The sequence below is a fragment of the Mauremys mutica genome, chromosome 2, assembly GCF_020497125.1.
Source record: "Mauremys mutica isolate MM-2020 ecotype Southern chromosome 2, ASM2049712v1, whole genome shotgun sequence".
Taxonomy (NCBI): Eukaryota; Metazoa; Chordata; order Testudines; family Geoemydidae; genus Mauremys; species Mauremys mutica.
Genome location: NC_059073.1, coordinates 132,711,753 through 132,726,362, shown reverse-complemented (window position 1 = coordinate 132,726,362; position 14,610 = coordinate 132,711,753). Strand labels below are relative to the sequence as shown.

The 14,610-nt window shown below is 39.4% G+C and overlaps 1 protein-coding gene across 9 annotated transcripts in view; it reads right to left on the bottom strand.

The window, feature by feature from the left end:
• Positions 1-14,610, bottom strand: part of NSD3 (nuclear receptor binding SET domain protein 3) — a 72,611-nt gene that overhangs the window by 29,441 nt on the left and 28,560 nt on the right. For all 9 annotated transcript variants that reach the window (XM_045003026.1, XM_045003030.1, XM_045003028.1 and 6 more), the window contains 9 exons: positions 14,397-14,551; positions 12,124-12,639; positions 11,017-11,143; positions 6,571-6,671; positions 4,032-4,077; positions 2,567-2,697; positions 2,001-2,123; positions 1,056-1,182; positions 409-606 (listed from right to left, as the gene is read on the bottom strand). In XM_045003026.1, the coding sequence (XP_044858961.1) occupies positions 409-606; positions 1,056-1,182; positions 2,001-2,123; positions 2,567-2,697; positions 4,032-4,077; positions 6,571-6,671; positions 11,017-11,143; positions 12,124-12,639; positions 14,397-14,551 (1,524 nt within the window). The remainder of the gene's footprint in view (positions 1-408; positions 607-1,055; positions 1,183-2,000; positions 2,124-2,566; positions 2,698-4,031; positions 4,078-6,570; positions 6,672-11,016; positions 11,144-12,123; positions 12,640-14,396; positions 14,552-14,610) is intronic.

Here is a 14,610-nt window from a genome sequence, read left to right as displayed (position 1 = left end):
GAAAGGACCTCTTTGGAACAGAACTTCTGTTCTACAGTCCATTGCTATCTGTCTAAGAGTACTTCAGCTTTGTACATCTGACCTTTAACTTGCAGCAAACTCCAGAAGTCCAACAGCCAAATAAGTTCAAATGACACAGAAGCTATTCCAGGTGTCCTTAGCACTACTTCTCAAGATGCTGGCTGTTTCACATTACCCCACCAAGACTGACTTGTTTCACAGCGAACCCACTGTATTAATGATCAAACTGATAATGAATCCGTTCATAATAAATTTATGTCCCATCCCTCCATACTGTATCACATTATGAGTGTAAAGTATCACAATCATCTTCATTTTCTGCTACATGTCTCAATGTCAGGTATTTTACAGTTTCCTGCTTCTATCCAAATCCAGCTGTGCTCTCACCTTTACTTGCTTTGTGGATATCCTTATCCATTGAGCAGGCAGTACAGCAATGTTGCGGGCAACGGAATCCTCGTGACTCAAAGACTGCAGTGGCAAACTTACGAACACAGGCTTCATGATAAAATTTACCACAAGCATTGACTGAACAGCGCTTCACATCTTTACCAGGAAGCTTGCAGGAAAAGCATGTGTGCTGTCCTTTTAAGAAAAGGAATAAAACAAACCTCAGCATGAATGCTATCAGTCATTTCCTTAGAGGAAAATTTGGCAGAGGAGGAAAAACTCTGAAGTTAATGCAATTCCACTGGTGTAAGCAGAATATCTCCCTCTCACTACAAAATAACAGATTACTACTACTGCACATTTATTAAGGCCCCGATCAGGATGAGAGCCCCATTGTGCTGGGTGCAGGATGAACAAACAGGAAGACATAACCCTATCACTGAAATACTAATTTTCCTTTTAAAAGCACTTGCTAAGTGGAGAGGGAAGGAAGTTAGCACTGAACTTTATTTACTATAGAACATCTCTGCCTCAGTTTGTTCAGCCCACCCTATGATTACTGAAGCTTCTTCCAATCACTGTAATCCATCAGGCTCCTACACCAACATTTTCCCCCCATCACTCAAACACAGTAATGCATTTACCATTTTTACACTCCATGCAGATGAACTTCCCATCAGGTATTGATTTCAGTCCCAGGCATTCCATATGGAAGACTCTACAGCACTCTGCTTCACATGACACCAGAGACTCACCAGAGCTTTCACAGATCTTAAACAAGCAAATAGCTAGTCAGAGAACAAAGCTGTTGACGGATGATTAAATTCAAGTGACTAACAGAACCAAAGCAAGGGAAATTAACCAGTTGAAATCTCTACATACTATGACACTACAGCTTCCTGGTTTTTGAACATGGCAGGAGAGTTGGCTGAAGCCACTGCCATAACTAGCAACAGTAAGGGCACTGGAAGCCTTCGCCAGCCATTGAATGTGTTCCCTCTAACAAGGTGCACCCATCCTTTTTGCATCAGCTTAGCAGGGTTATTTTGTGGTGCTTTCAGGCTTCTCTTAGCCACTGCTGACAAACATGCTTTCCCCTCCCAGCCATATATAGAATCTCAAGCAATTGGCAAGACAATTGCAACATTCTCCCTCAGATGCAGACCTTGCCAGTTAGCCAGGCCTATGTCTTATGTAGACTAGCATACTGTAATATTCTCATTTTGTCTTACTCTGAAAGCCTGTCTGGAATCTTCAAATAGGGCAGAACCGAGCAACTTGCTTGCTTGGTGATATTACCCAGTGCAGGTTGTATTGTATTGTCTATGGACTCAGGCTCATCAACCTGCAGAATGCCATTTCCATTTTTTTGTAGTGGAAAAAAAAAATCACCTCTGGAGCATTAAACGTACAAGGGCTGGGTCATTTCATCATTTTTCAGGATGTTCAATGTCAAATTATGAGATTTGGTCAAAATACAATAGCATAATTTAAAAAGAGTTTCCTACTAGACCAGATTAAAATCAGAAGCAGACAGCACATCTTTAGCATATATTTGTTTATAATACCACCATGCACTTTCCACCTACCTGACAAACAGTATCCTTCTTATTTGTTCCAGTGCCTCTTCTTGATAAGCTAGAGTCTACTGATTGTACATCAGAAGCATCTGCAGTAGCTGATGGGCTGTCTGAATGCTTTCCAAAGCTACCCTATAAAGAAATCAATCCACAACCATTTTTAAATAAGCGACTTTAAAAGGCTAACTATGGCATGGAAAAAAATTAAGTCAGCGCTGATTTTAAAAAATGCTTTTAATATACATTAAAAGACCATTTGAAAGTTATCTGAAAGCTCGTGAACCTCAATATATAGTGACAAACAATTTACTGCCCATTTAGTAGATATCCTTTTTCAGCACTGGACCAGCATGGGAAAATATACAAGATGCTTATGTCCCCCACAACCGACCATTGAAATATTTTTCTCACCATTGCCATAACATTCTATCAGACTTTTTAAAGAGCAAAACAATTCAGTTATCTGAATCTGACTATTGAGTTACTTGCTTATTCAAAACTGCAGCCATCAATAATGCAACGTTTCTGTCAAACATACTGAAATGTATATCTGTGTGCAAATACCACACATTTACCTGCAGATCATTAAGTCCTCTTGAATCAGAGTCAGATGTGTCTCTGTATGCTGAACTAGTCAGTTCTACATCCGTTGAGGCCCGACTCCTTTTCTTTAGAGGTTTACAAGAATCTGAAATCTCGCTGGCACCTTAACACAAGACACTGACATTAATCCTAAAATATTGTTTTCATTTTCTTTTTAAATCACATGGAGAAAAATGACAGAGACATGAAACATGAAGCTACCAGGCAGGACTTTACAAGCATCTCACTTACTCTAAGATTTTTAAGTTCAGAACTTTACCACTAAACATTTCAGTGCTCCAGGGTAAAAAGTAATTCAGCCAATAGCATTCAAATACCATTAAACTAAACAAAACCTTTTGTCAAACTGCTGGATAGTTCATGTATTGGCACAACCTACTGAACTATCACCATTTAGGGAATGGCTACATTTGCAGATGTAGAGTACTGAGAGTTAAACCCGCCTTCGTAGACCGCAGTAGGGAAAGCGCTGCAGGTCTGTCCACACTGACAGCTTCAAGCGCACTGGCGTGGCCACATTTGTGGCACTTGCAGCAGCATTGGGAGCAGTGCATTATGGGCAGCTATCCCAGCATGCAAGTGACTAACATGCTTTTCAAGTGTGTGTGGGGAGGGGGGCAGGTGGAGTGTGACAGGGAGTGTGTTGTGTGTATGTGGGGGGGGGGAGAGTGTATCGGCATGCTGTCTTGTAAGTTCAGATCCCCTCCCCCTGCCTCTCTCTCACTCACTCAAAGCAAACAGTAAATGTTTGCTTTTTCTTGGAGCTGATAAGCAACCGGCTTCTCCAAAACAGAGCTTTGAAAGGGCATTTCCGCATTCCTGCAGCCAATTATTTCACAACAATGACAAGAGTGGCAACTTGACTTAAGGGGATTATGGGACGTTTCTGGAGGCTGATCACAGCGCAGTAATGCAACACCTCGTTGACACTGGCGCCACGGCGCTCCAGCGGGGGCGCAGCAAACGTTATTCCACTCACCAAGGTGGAGTACCAGCAGCGCTGTAGCTGCAGAGTCAGAGCGCTCTACATGCCTTGCCAGTGTGGATGGGGAGTGAGCTAGGGTGCCCGGGGCTCCTTTATTGTGCTGTAACTTGCAAGTGTAGCCAAGGCCTTAGGTAGAGATAAACTCCAACAGGTAACATCACATCATTTATCTTATAAATATGTCTATGTTCAGACACCCTCATTTTTTTTTTTAAAATAAGAATCATGTAGTGAAAACATTAAAGCAGACCAAGCATACACTCTATTCTCCCAACTATTATTACAAAAAGAAGGCTATAATTCAGAGGAACGAAGGTAGATCAATACAATGGAGTCACTAACAAACATCTGTGAATTGCGTGCACACACAGACTGAAAGTCATCAGTGAAATATAATGAATGACCTGTAAATGGGGTACTTATAATTAACGTTTTTATTCAGCCAAACTCACCTTTCTGTAATCCAGTCTTCACTGCTGTCTGTGGAACCATTTCTACCTGTTTGGACAGGAAAATCTATAGTTAACAGAGGAATTTTTTCCCCTAGTATAAAAAAGAAAAAAACATCCAAGTTTAACTGATTAGCATATCTGAACTCAGATGTAGTCTGGCAGTCGCCTTCTTAGTGTAAGCCTTCTGTCCTGCTGGGATTGAATCCTAGCTGCCTAGGCTGAATACCAGGTGATAAGGCAGCCATATGTTCAATAGCAAGGTCCTTTCCAATCATTCCCTTTGTGCTTGAAGACAACAGGAAAACTTTATCCATGTCCAGCAGGCAGGAGAGGGGTTCATTCCTGTAGCCAACCCTGATGCTGTTGTAAAACCCCACACCTGTTAAGGTAAACTTGTACTTATACAGGTCTGACACTCAGGTTAGTGAGACACTTAATGTATTGCCGTTTTAAGGCACTTCCATCAAGCATGCACTCTTGAGCTTCTGGGGATATGGACCTTCTCTCTGTATAGAGTGCTGCAAGGCCCATAAAGGTGGGGATGAGGACTCCATATAGAGCATTGCAGAGCTCTATACAGCTGGAAACTCATATTAGTACAAACTTAAGTAGACAAGTTTGTGATCTTCCAAAAGCATGTCATGTTCTTGGTCCTACATCAGAAGGATGAAATTAGAATTTTTTCTGCCAATATACATATAATACATGTGAGAATTTGGTGATAAAAAGCATAATTAAAGGAAGAAAGTTGTTTCCTAAGGTCCTGGTTTTAGGCTAAGAATTGCAGGCTTTTATTTCTTTGCAATGTGGTTAACAAAGCATAGAGAAACACATTTAGTAAATATTTAAGGATTAATCTAATTTTTTTTAAAAAATATTTTATTTTGTTGTACAATAGGTAAAAACATACAATAGAAGGATTTGTATAGGATACAGTTCGTAATACAAATATAAAATCTAAACAATCACTTGTATTTCTCTATTTCTCACTGTAACAGTAGCATTAACATTTTGTTTTTCCCATTTGTATTCATTCCAGTTATAAATTTAAACCAAGCGGTTGCAGATTGAATTTGGGAATCGGTCACAAGAAAACTTGACTTTGGGTAACAAATATTGTTGCATAATTGTAAGAAGTTAGTAAGACTTATTTTGAATATAATTTAATACATTCAAAGTTATGTGCATTACAGTGCATCTTTGATTATTTTATTACGTTTTAGTCACATACTTTGCCTGAGAAAAGCAATTTAATGTACTATGTTGCCTTAATTAGCTACACAGTATAAGCAAGCAAAGCTAACCTGGAACCACAATGTTCCTATTGTTGGTTCTTATACCTTTGTTAAATTAAGGAGAATTTGTAAATGCAAAAGGATTTATTTAGAAATAGGGAAATCACAACTTCTCACATCAAGAAGTTAAAGGGCCTATGTGTCAGCTATTTTACATCCAACATTTAGGTTGCCTTTTAAAAAAAAAGTTTCAGTGACAAAAATTTTTAGAGTGAAAATTTCTTCTGTCGCTTTGGCAACCCAAACACAAAAGTGTCATACTAGTGCATCAGAACCAAAATATGAAACTTAAAAAAAAAAAATAGACAAGACCTATTTTCATCCTTTAAGATGATTGAAGTGCAATAAAACAGAGTGTAACGGGCAAAGAATAAATTAGGGTTTTTTAAAATATCCACTTTACTTTAATGAATTTAAAAAAAACCTTTAACCTGTGTCCCTTTTTTAAAAAAGCCCATTGGAAAAACCTGAATTAAACATTTGTTATACAAAAGACTCAGGTTTCAACGGTGGGTGCCCTTAAGGTTTAAATAGGGAAAATTTGATAGTAAGGAAAAGAACCAACAACTCTGATAAACTTGTTTAAATAAGTGTATTGAGTTAAATATTTAAGTATGTCACCTTCTCAACTTGCCTACTCATCTCCACTCAGAACTTTTTTTTTTAAATAAAGCAACAACATTTGTCTGTCTGGCGTTCAGATTAAAAGAGTGCCCCTGTACATGTTAGTTCTACTTAAGGGGGAGAAAAAAAAATCTAAGATCTGTTTTTTTGTTTACGTCTGCCAACATAAGAGTCAGATTATTCATCTTTAAAATAGATCATTCTTAAGAGTCCATTTTCAAAAGTGATCAGATAAATCAGAAACTTTGAAAAACAAAACCTCAATACAAACCAGCAGCTAAACCAAGAGTAAAAGGAAGGAACCTGGTGGCAATTCCATCAAATAGATATTATTAAAACATAAAATCATTTTGCTCACAACAGAAATCTCAAAGTTAACATGTCAGGTTCATTAGGAGTCTTGCGTCATTGAGTTCCCATTATCCAAGCCTGAACTGATACTGTGAAGATGCCAGTAGCAGAGTCACAGCAATAATGATACTGACAGGGGGATTTCATGAAGGATAGTCCAAAAAGGAAACTCGATGGGCAAAATGGAGAAAAATAAAAAGGCACCAATATAAGCCACAACATTTATGAATACAAAATATATTTTAACTCTCTACATGGAGGAAGCCAACCTGCTCCTTTTTGATCTTCTTCTTTGGCACAACTTCAGTGGATTTCTCAGACTCTGAGCGGGTTCGAATCGATCTTCTCTGTTGCTTCTTTTCTACAGAACCTGAGAAAGAAAAAGGATTCTATTACATGATTCCTTCTATTTCAGCTTAGTGTGATATGTTCAGTACCAAGTCAATGGCTGTAGTAATGAAAGCAAAACTTTTTTTGCTTTTTTGAAATTTAACAGATTTTTTAAAAACAGTCAGTTCAAAGGTTTTTTTGCAAGCTGGAGCCCTGATTGCAGACAATACATCTAATGGAGAGAGGCTTGGGTTCAGAAAAGACACCAATAAAAGGGTGAAGGGAAAGGCTGGAATCCACATGTTTGGAATAGGGTGACAATTTGTCATGGCATGTTATTTTCAGAGCCTCAGGTCTGATCGTTTTTTAATTAACTAGTTTGCCTTTCACTTTTTTTGGAAGGTATCCATAACTCTGAAAACCTCATTACCTAAAATGTCTCGGTATTCTACAGATTCAGGACTTAGATTCCAAACTTTCACTCTCCAAAACGTGGTTCTCGGGGCCTTTGACTTTATGGCCAGGTGGATAAACTGATTTATCAAATATCAGAACTCTAGATATTAGTACAAGTTTAGTCAAAAGCTAGGCTACCATAATTGCAATAAATTAAAAAACTGACAACTTTAGATAAGGATTTCAGGATGCTGAGAAAAAAAAATTGAAAACAAATGATGGTCAATGGACAGGATGCTATTCTAGCAGACAAAAACTAAAGAATATGTTTCTTAAATTTATGCCCTGGAAAGCAAGCTCAGATTAATGGGTGATTAGGATACTTGAAGACACCAGAACACAGGCTACTTTTAAAAAAAAATGGCAAGGGCAAAGGAATATTCTGTGTTGCAACACTGCTCCTGTTGAGGAACATCTGCACAGAATTTGTGCAATGTGCAATTCTTGAAACAAAGCACACAATTAAAGGTGTAAGACTGACAGAGAAGTCCAAAGTTCAAAAATTCTATTTTAGCATAAGTTACAGTCTTGTTCTTCTGCATCAGCTGTTTTCAACCTAACAGGATAGAAATTAAATATATTTTTTATAATTTAAAAAAATGATTATTATTTAGAAGAATAAAAAATACGGATCTGGATTCATGTTGGAGGCCATAAGTGTCTGTGTTGCTTCCATTGATAATATAGTATATAGCTAGAAAAAGAGGCAGGCTGTAACCAAAGGCTGGAAATTGTTCCAAAGGACTCTAGAAGCATGGAACTTCACCTTTCCCTTATGCACTTAGATTAATATTTATTTAGTGAGGTTTCATGTGATGTGCAATTACTCAGGATTATCTATTGTTAATCTTGCTTTCTCGTTATTTAGAAAATTGTGCATTTAAATTGGTGCAATGGAAGTGGATAGGAACAAACGGCAAATACAAATGGTTTTAAAGATTTTATTTTTAAAAAGGGACACATTTTAGAACGTTACATGTTTTGGTGGAGAATCTTAGTGCCCCTCAGGTTTGAAGTAATTTAACTTTTGGGTCCTAGAGAGTGTTCCCATATTGGGATTTAGAAGGCAAGAGTATACCTCAAATTTTACTGTGTATTAAAGTTGCTCTGATTGGCCCAAGGCACCTGATCTGCAGCCCCTCCTGTGTCACCTCTATGTTCAGCAGGCATGCCTTGTACTATCCATGAAAAAGGTTCACTAATTTTGGACAAGTCTGACTAGGAAAGTTCAGCTAATCAGTTTTCTTCTTTCTTCTCTATGCTCAACACAGCAGAAGGAGTTATGTTGTGATGGAAGACCTGTATCAGAGAAGATAGTGCTGTTGGAGACCAGTGCCACTTCGTATTGGATGCTAGTGGTATGCTCAAGTAGTGCAATATGCACTCCTTGTTCCCCATTCCCCAAAGGTTCAGCGCATCACCTCCACAATACTCTTATCCCACTTCTGTGCAATTTATGAACAAGAGCTAGGTTCAGGCTGGTTTCTAATCAGCAGTGCACCTCACTAGCTACCAAGTCATTGGGTCAGTTTTGTTTCCATTTATACCTCCAGTCTCCCCTTTAAACAGAATTCTCAAGGTAGTTCTCTTATCAGATTCCAGGTTACAGAAACAGATTTTCCCCAGTATTATGGAATTCTGTACATCTCACGGTGGCTTATCCATCAGGGCTCCCAGAGTCATTCTGTAAAATACTTTACCGTAAAGGTATTCTGAAGTTCCGGTGACCTTAAATTTGAAAAAAGGACTTCCAGTTATGTTCCATGAGAGGGGGCCAATAATTGTCTGGACTTTGGAAATGGCTTTGAAAGTGACTGTTTGGAGTGTATACTGAAGTAATGCTCATGCACTGTATGGGGTGTTATCAGGTGATGTTTTACGTATCCAAAAAACCTGAGAAAACGAAAAAAAAGAGGCTCAGAATTCTCACCCTCCCTATGCCCTAAGAGCCACTGCGAATTGTGGAGGTGATGCCCTTCGTTTCCAGGGGAGGGAAACAAAACAGAGAGCACCTCCTCTGTTGTTGGGCAATTAACAAAGTAGCAATAGTTTGGAAAAAGCTGCCAGAATCATAGCAATTATAAGCTGGAGAGGCAATGACTCTTGTCAACAGCAGATGAAACCCCATCTTGCTCACACCAGGGTAAAAAAAAATCCGAAAGTGCTCATCTTGCATTTGAAAGTCCTCAGGCACAGTCTGCTGTGAAAACCCAGGGGATAGCAGATTTAAAGTAACACTACATAAGAATTATATATGCCGAGGAGCTGAACTGTGTGGGCTGGGGAGAGTGTTCCAATATATGCAGAATGGTGTGAGGTTTTTTTGTTTTGAAAAAAGAGCTAACTACACTAGGACCAGGTCCTTTGCACAGCTACATAACTAAAGCCAAGGTGACATTGAATAATGTTACAAGATAAAAAAATCTATTAGAAAGAGTAGTCAGTTTTATGGCACCTAAGCTGAATCCAATACCCTCCTTTTCTGGTTCCAGACTGAAGACAACTGTTCATCCTGCTGTTGAGTATTAAAATGAATGCACTCTGATCCCACCCCAAACTTACTTTTTACGTATTCATTATTAAACTAGGTCTTCTCCACAATCTATACTATGATTACAAACATACACCTCTACCTCGATATAATGCGACCCGATACAACACGAATTCGGATATAATGCGGTAAAGCAGTGCTCCGGGGGGAGCGGGGCTGCGCTTTCCGGTGGATCAAAACAAGTTCGATATAACACGGTTTCACCTATAACACGGTAAGATTTTTTGGCTCCCGAGGACAGCGTTATATCGAGGCAGAGGTGTACGTCCAAACACATAATATCTCTGATGTGTTTTCCACATCGGAGATAAAGACCATTTGGCTGAAATACTAAAACCACTACAATAGGAGGAAGGACTTGAAAATGGAGTTCAATTTAGAATGTTTCTCTCCCCCATCGTCTTCCACCCTAGCTCTTTCTATAGTATGTCTTATCAATTTGCTCCCAGAGACTTTCTGCTGGGATTAGCCCATCCCCACTGAAAGAAGAGCCAAACCCATAGCCATTTCTGAAGTCTCAGCATCAATAATCATTGCTTTTCTTCTCCAAGGTAAAAGTTACTCATTCAATTTAAATTCTCACTCCTCTCTCCCTGCATGTTATTAAGTTCAGTTTCTTCAGAGAATTTGCCTTAGGCTTTCTCTTTCCTATTCTAAGCCTCTAGATACTCTTGATTGCTTCACACTCTTCTCTCTTAAAGACACAATACTTTTTCACGTACACAGTGCCTAATAAGATAGTGCTCAAAGTGCTTCAGAAAGGTAAGCATTATCCCATTTTACCAAGGGGATTAATTGAAGCACTGAGACATTAATTATCTTGTACAAGGTCACACAAGAAAACAGTAAAGTTGGGAATAGAATTTACTCCTGATTCATAAAGCCTGGCTCTAACTACAAGACTCTGCTGATTTTGGCCTCATTTGCTTTGGTCCTAATTGCTACTTTTGAAATTTGATGCCAAAAGCCATTGTAATGGTTTGCTAACACAGAACCATTTTACTGCCTCCCAACTCAGTGAACTATTACATTACCCATCGTTCCCTATCTTTTCTCCACCATCATAGCCATCCAATAGATATGTTGACTTGTTTCAGACTGGCCAAGTCCAAGATTCTAACCCATCACTTCCAAGATTCTAACTGGCTTAGCTAAGGGCAGTTCACCCATCACTTAAATTCTTACAGCCATAAAGATCACCCCCCCCCACAAGTATCTGCACCCATTGTGCATTACATGTGCCACACTTGCAGCAATAATTATGTAAAGAGAAATATGTTCATAATGATTTTCTAATTGCTGAGGGAACCTGACTTTTGCATCCTGTTTAAATGCTCATTTGTTAAGATTTAGTCAAGGAGTCCCAACCTTTGCCTACCTGTTGACCCAGAAGTTGTTTCGGGTGAGGATGCATTTTGCGCAGTGGCTCTCTCATTTTTCTGGCTTGATGTAGAAATAAGTTTGTCTTGTCCCTTGACACTTATTTCAGTTTTGTTACCAACTCCCTTTTAAAGAACATGAATAAAGTTAGTGATTACCTGATCAGACTACCATGCAAATAAATTCAATAACCACAAAGTCTATTAGGAAATCACTTACAACTTCGAATTCAAGAATGCACGCCACAATGTTGAGCATTACCATGAGGGAGAGCAATTTAGAAACAGTGAGGGAAACCGCCTAAGACAGTCTCCAATTATCCCCCCTCAAATAAATATACTGCATGAACCAGTCTCTCACTAAACAGCACTAGTGGGTTTTTTGTTGTTGTAGGTATTTCTAATGTAGAAGGGCTCCATTATATAAATTTAAAAGTACATAAATGTCCTCAAGGAAGACAAGGCAAAAGAGTAAGGCAGACAATTAGCCCCAGTACTGCTACTTATACTGACTGAGGGGTTGCTAATAATCTGCATGAGACTAAAAGGTAAAAGCTATTTTAAAAAATGTCTTTACCACACAGGATTATTTATTTTTTTGCTTTTAACTCACTATTTACGCACCATCTTGTAATCCCACCTGTTGCAAACAGGCGTCAAAGTTGTAGATCCAATTTAACCCAGAAGTGCTGAGCAGCTCAATTCTGATTTAAAGTGGGACACTATAATTAAACAAGTGGCTTGTTGTAGCTATTGATTTCAAAAGTTCTCAGCAATTGCTTGATGGTTTTGTAGAAACTTCTGTCACTAAAACCAAAGAGTAACCCTCCACCCCCCCTTTCTTAAAAAAACAAAGAAAACAAAAAAAAACCCAGACTCTTGGTTGTACTAGCCCTTGTAGCTAGTAAAGTTTAAAGAGGTTTCTATTTAGAGGGGCTGCTGATAAAAAGCAGGGCCTGACAGATTTAATATAGTATCCAATAAAAGCGCCTGCATGGACCATCACATTTTGAAAGTTAGAGGACACTTAAGTTTGAGCCCTATACTAAATATCATGGGTATGTGTTATTTATAGACAAAGGAGTTGGTAACAAATAAGTGTGTACCTTGGTAGAGTAAACAAACTGATCGATGAATTTTCCATCCCCAGCAGCATTCTGTAGGGCAAAAACTTGTTCAATTTTAACAACTGGAGACATGTTACATTTCTGAAGATCCAAACTCCCTTTATGCATGGTTATTGAAGCTGGTAAGGATTTTCTGGCTGCAGCTGTTTTCCAGGCTATTTTCACAGGCGGTGGCTCCTCTTCTTCCACACTTGACTGCCTCCTTTGACTTTGCCTTCGCACCTCAGTATTTGATAATGAGGGGGATGCCGATACCACCTTGGTCTGTTCTGTCTGAGCGTTCAATGCTGGTTTAGGCCGACGATTCTTTTTAGTCTCTGATTTAGGGGCAGCAGTCTTTTTGGCTTTGGACAAAGCCTCCTCTGGCTCCTTGTCTATATAAATGAAGGTATACTGTTCTATCCTTTCTTCCCGAGTCATTTTCAATGCTTTCTCTGCATGGGCAATACCAATATCCCACTGAGCACGCTCTCTTTGTGGCCTTGGCTTACGAATCTTTAAAACAAAGACAAAAAGAGAACTCTATTACATTTATTTATTTAGCTTCCTGGCTACATTAAAATAAATGTTCAACTAAAATGTGGTCCTGCTCTTCAAAATGACCCTATGTAAGCCATTCCAAAGTACCTGATTTATCTCAGATTGAAGGTGACTGTTTTTTTCAGTTTACAAGATATTTCTGGGGACCACCACCAAGATTGCAAACTCACACTGGAATTGACAGTCAAACTGGATTCTTACTGGGCCATACTTCACCAATGAAAGTTGTGAATCAGATTCTGCTCTGAGTAACCCCACTAAAGACAACGGAAGGCAAAGTTTAATCCACAATTCTGTAGATACGTGAACCAGAAGATAATCCAATTCACCCACTTATTTTAATCCTGTTTCTTCCTCTGAACCTCCCATTCCCTGTTCATTACTACTATTAATTAACTTAAAATACCTACTACTTAAGAAGCCCACTAAAATACAGTGATAAGTCTGGTGGCCTGGCCAATAGTTCCCTTCTCTATTAAACAAATACAGTAGATTTTGCTTAAGGGCAATTCTGGTATTGGCAACTTCCAGTGAATGGCAACATAAGGCTGGGAACCAATCCCATCACAGTAACATCAATGTTGATAGGATTTGGATATTAGCAACAACATGCTGCTTATTAGCAAAATTTTTTGGAAGAAAGGAACCATCTGCAGGCATGTTTGTAAGGCTACACACCTACAAGGAAATGCCAGGATGTGCGGAACACACTCTGCAGGCACGTTTGTGAGGCTGCAGCCGGGAGAGAAAGTGCTAGTACATGCCTCCTCTGGCTAAAGTCTCACAAACCTGCCTGCAGCCAATGCTCAGCATGTCCCAGTGTTTCCTTCTGGGGCCGCAGCCCAGCAAAACTGAATGCAGACAGGGACCACATAGGAAGGGGCAGGAGAGAGGAGAGGCTGTGGGCATGGCAATAGCAGGGAGGGGGCTGCAGCCCAGATGCACGGTACCTCTCCTTGCCTTCTCCAGGATCCCTGCCAGGGGGCCGCACTGGTACATTCTGAGACCCAATCCAGGAAAGAGTGCAGGAAGAGGTACTGTGTAGCTTCATGGGTCCCAACACCCCCGCTCCCTGCAGAAAGCTCCAGCATCAGGGCTGCAGCCTCCTTCACTGCTGCTATTCTCCCTGCAAGCAGGTTTGTAGGGTGCAGTCAGGGAAGTCACCTCCCAGCATTTCCTTCTCTGGCTGCTGTCTTGCAAACCTGCCTTCCACTTATTAGCAATTATCAGATAATAGCAACTTTTTGCTGGGAACTGAGGGACTGCTAATAAGCAGAATCTAGATAACACAGAAATGTATGGGATACTGAGAACATAAAAATTGCTATTTAAAATGTGCACTGCTTTCTAAGGAATATATTAATAACGGAAACACTGAAAATCTGTGATCTAATATTTATTCTGAAGTTACACACACACACACAGTCCAGAAAGGCACTACAACCATGAAAGTTACTGAGATAAAGGGGATAAAACAAGCTCAGATAACAGCTTATCCATAAGGAGGACATAAGGGCATGTGGAAACATTTAACTATCTTTGTGAAGAATGATTACTTAGTCACAGGTGGAATGCATACAGTACTTTATTTTTCCAACATTCTAATATGCACCCATCTACAATAGGTTTCAGGATGGGTCCTCTTTGTAAGTTTAGGTTTTACTTTGATAGACATTGTGGATAACATACTCTGAATGTAGTGCTGAACATACCTTCTGTTTCTCAGAGTGATTGCTGGCTTGCTTAGTAGCCTCTGCCAATAATTGTTCATATTGTTTATGTCCTTTATACTCTCGAACCCGCTTCTCATGCACCCATGCCCTCTCAGGCTGGTTGCTAAAAAACTGAACATGGTATTCACGGGCACCTGAAATTAAAACACACTCTAGTAAGCAGAACTAACAACAGAAGTCAGTTCATGTGTTT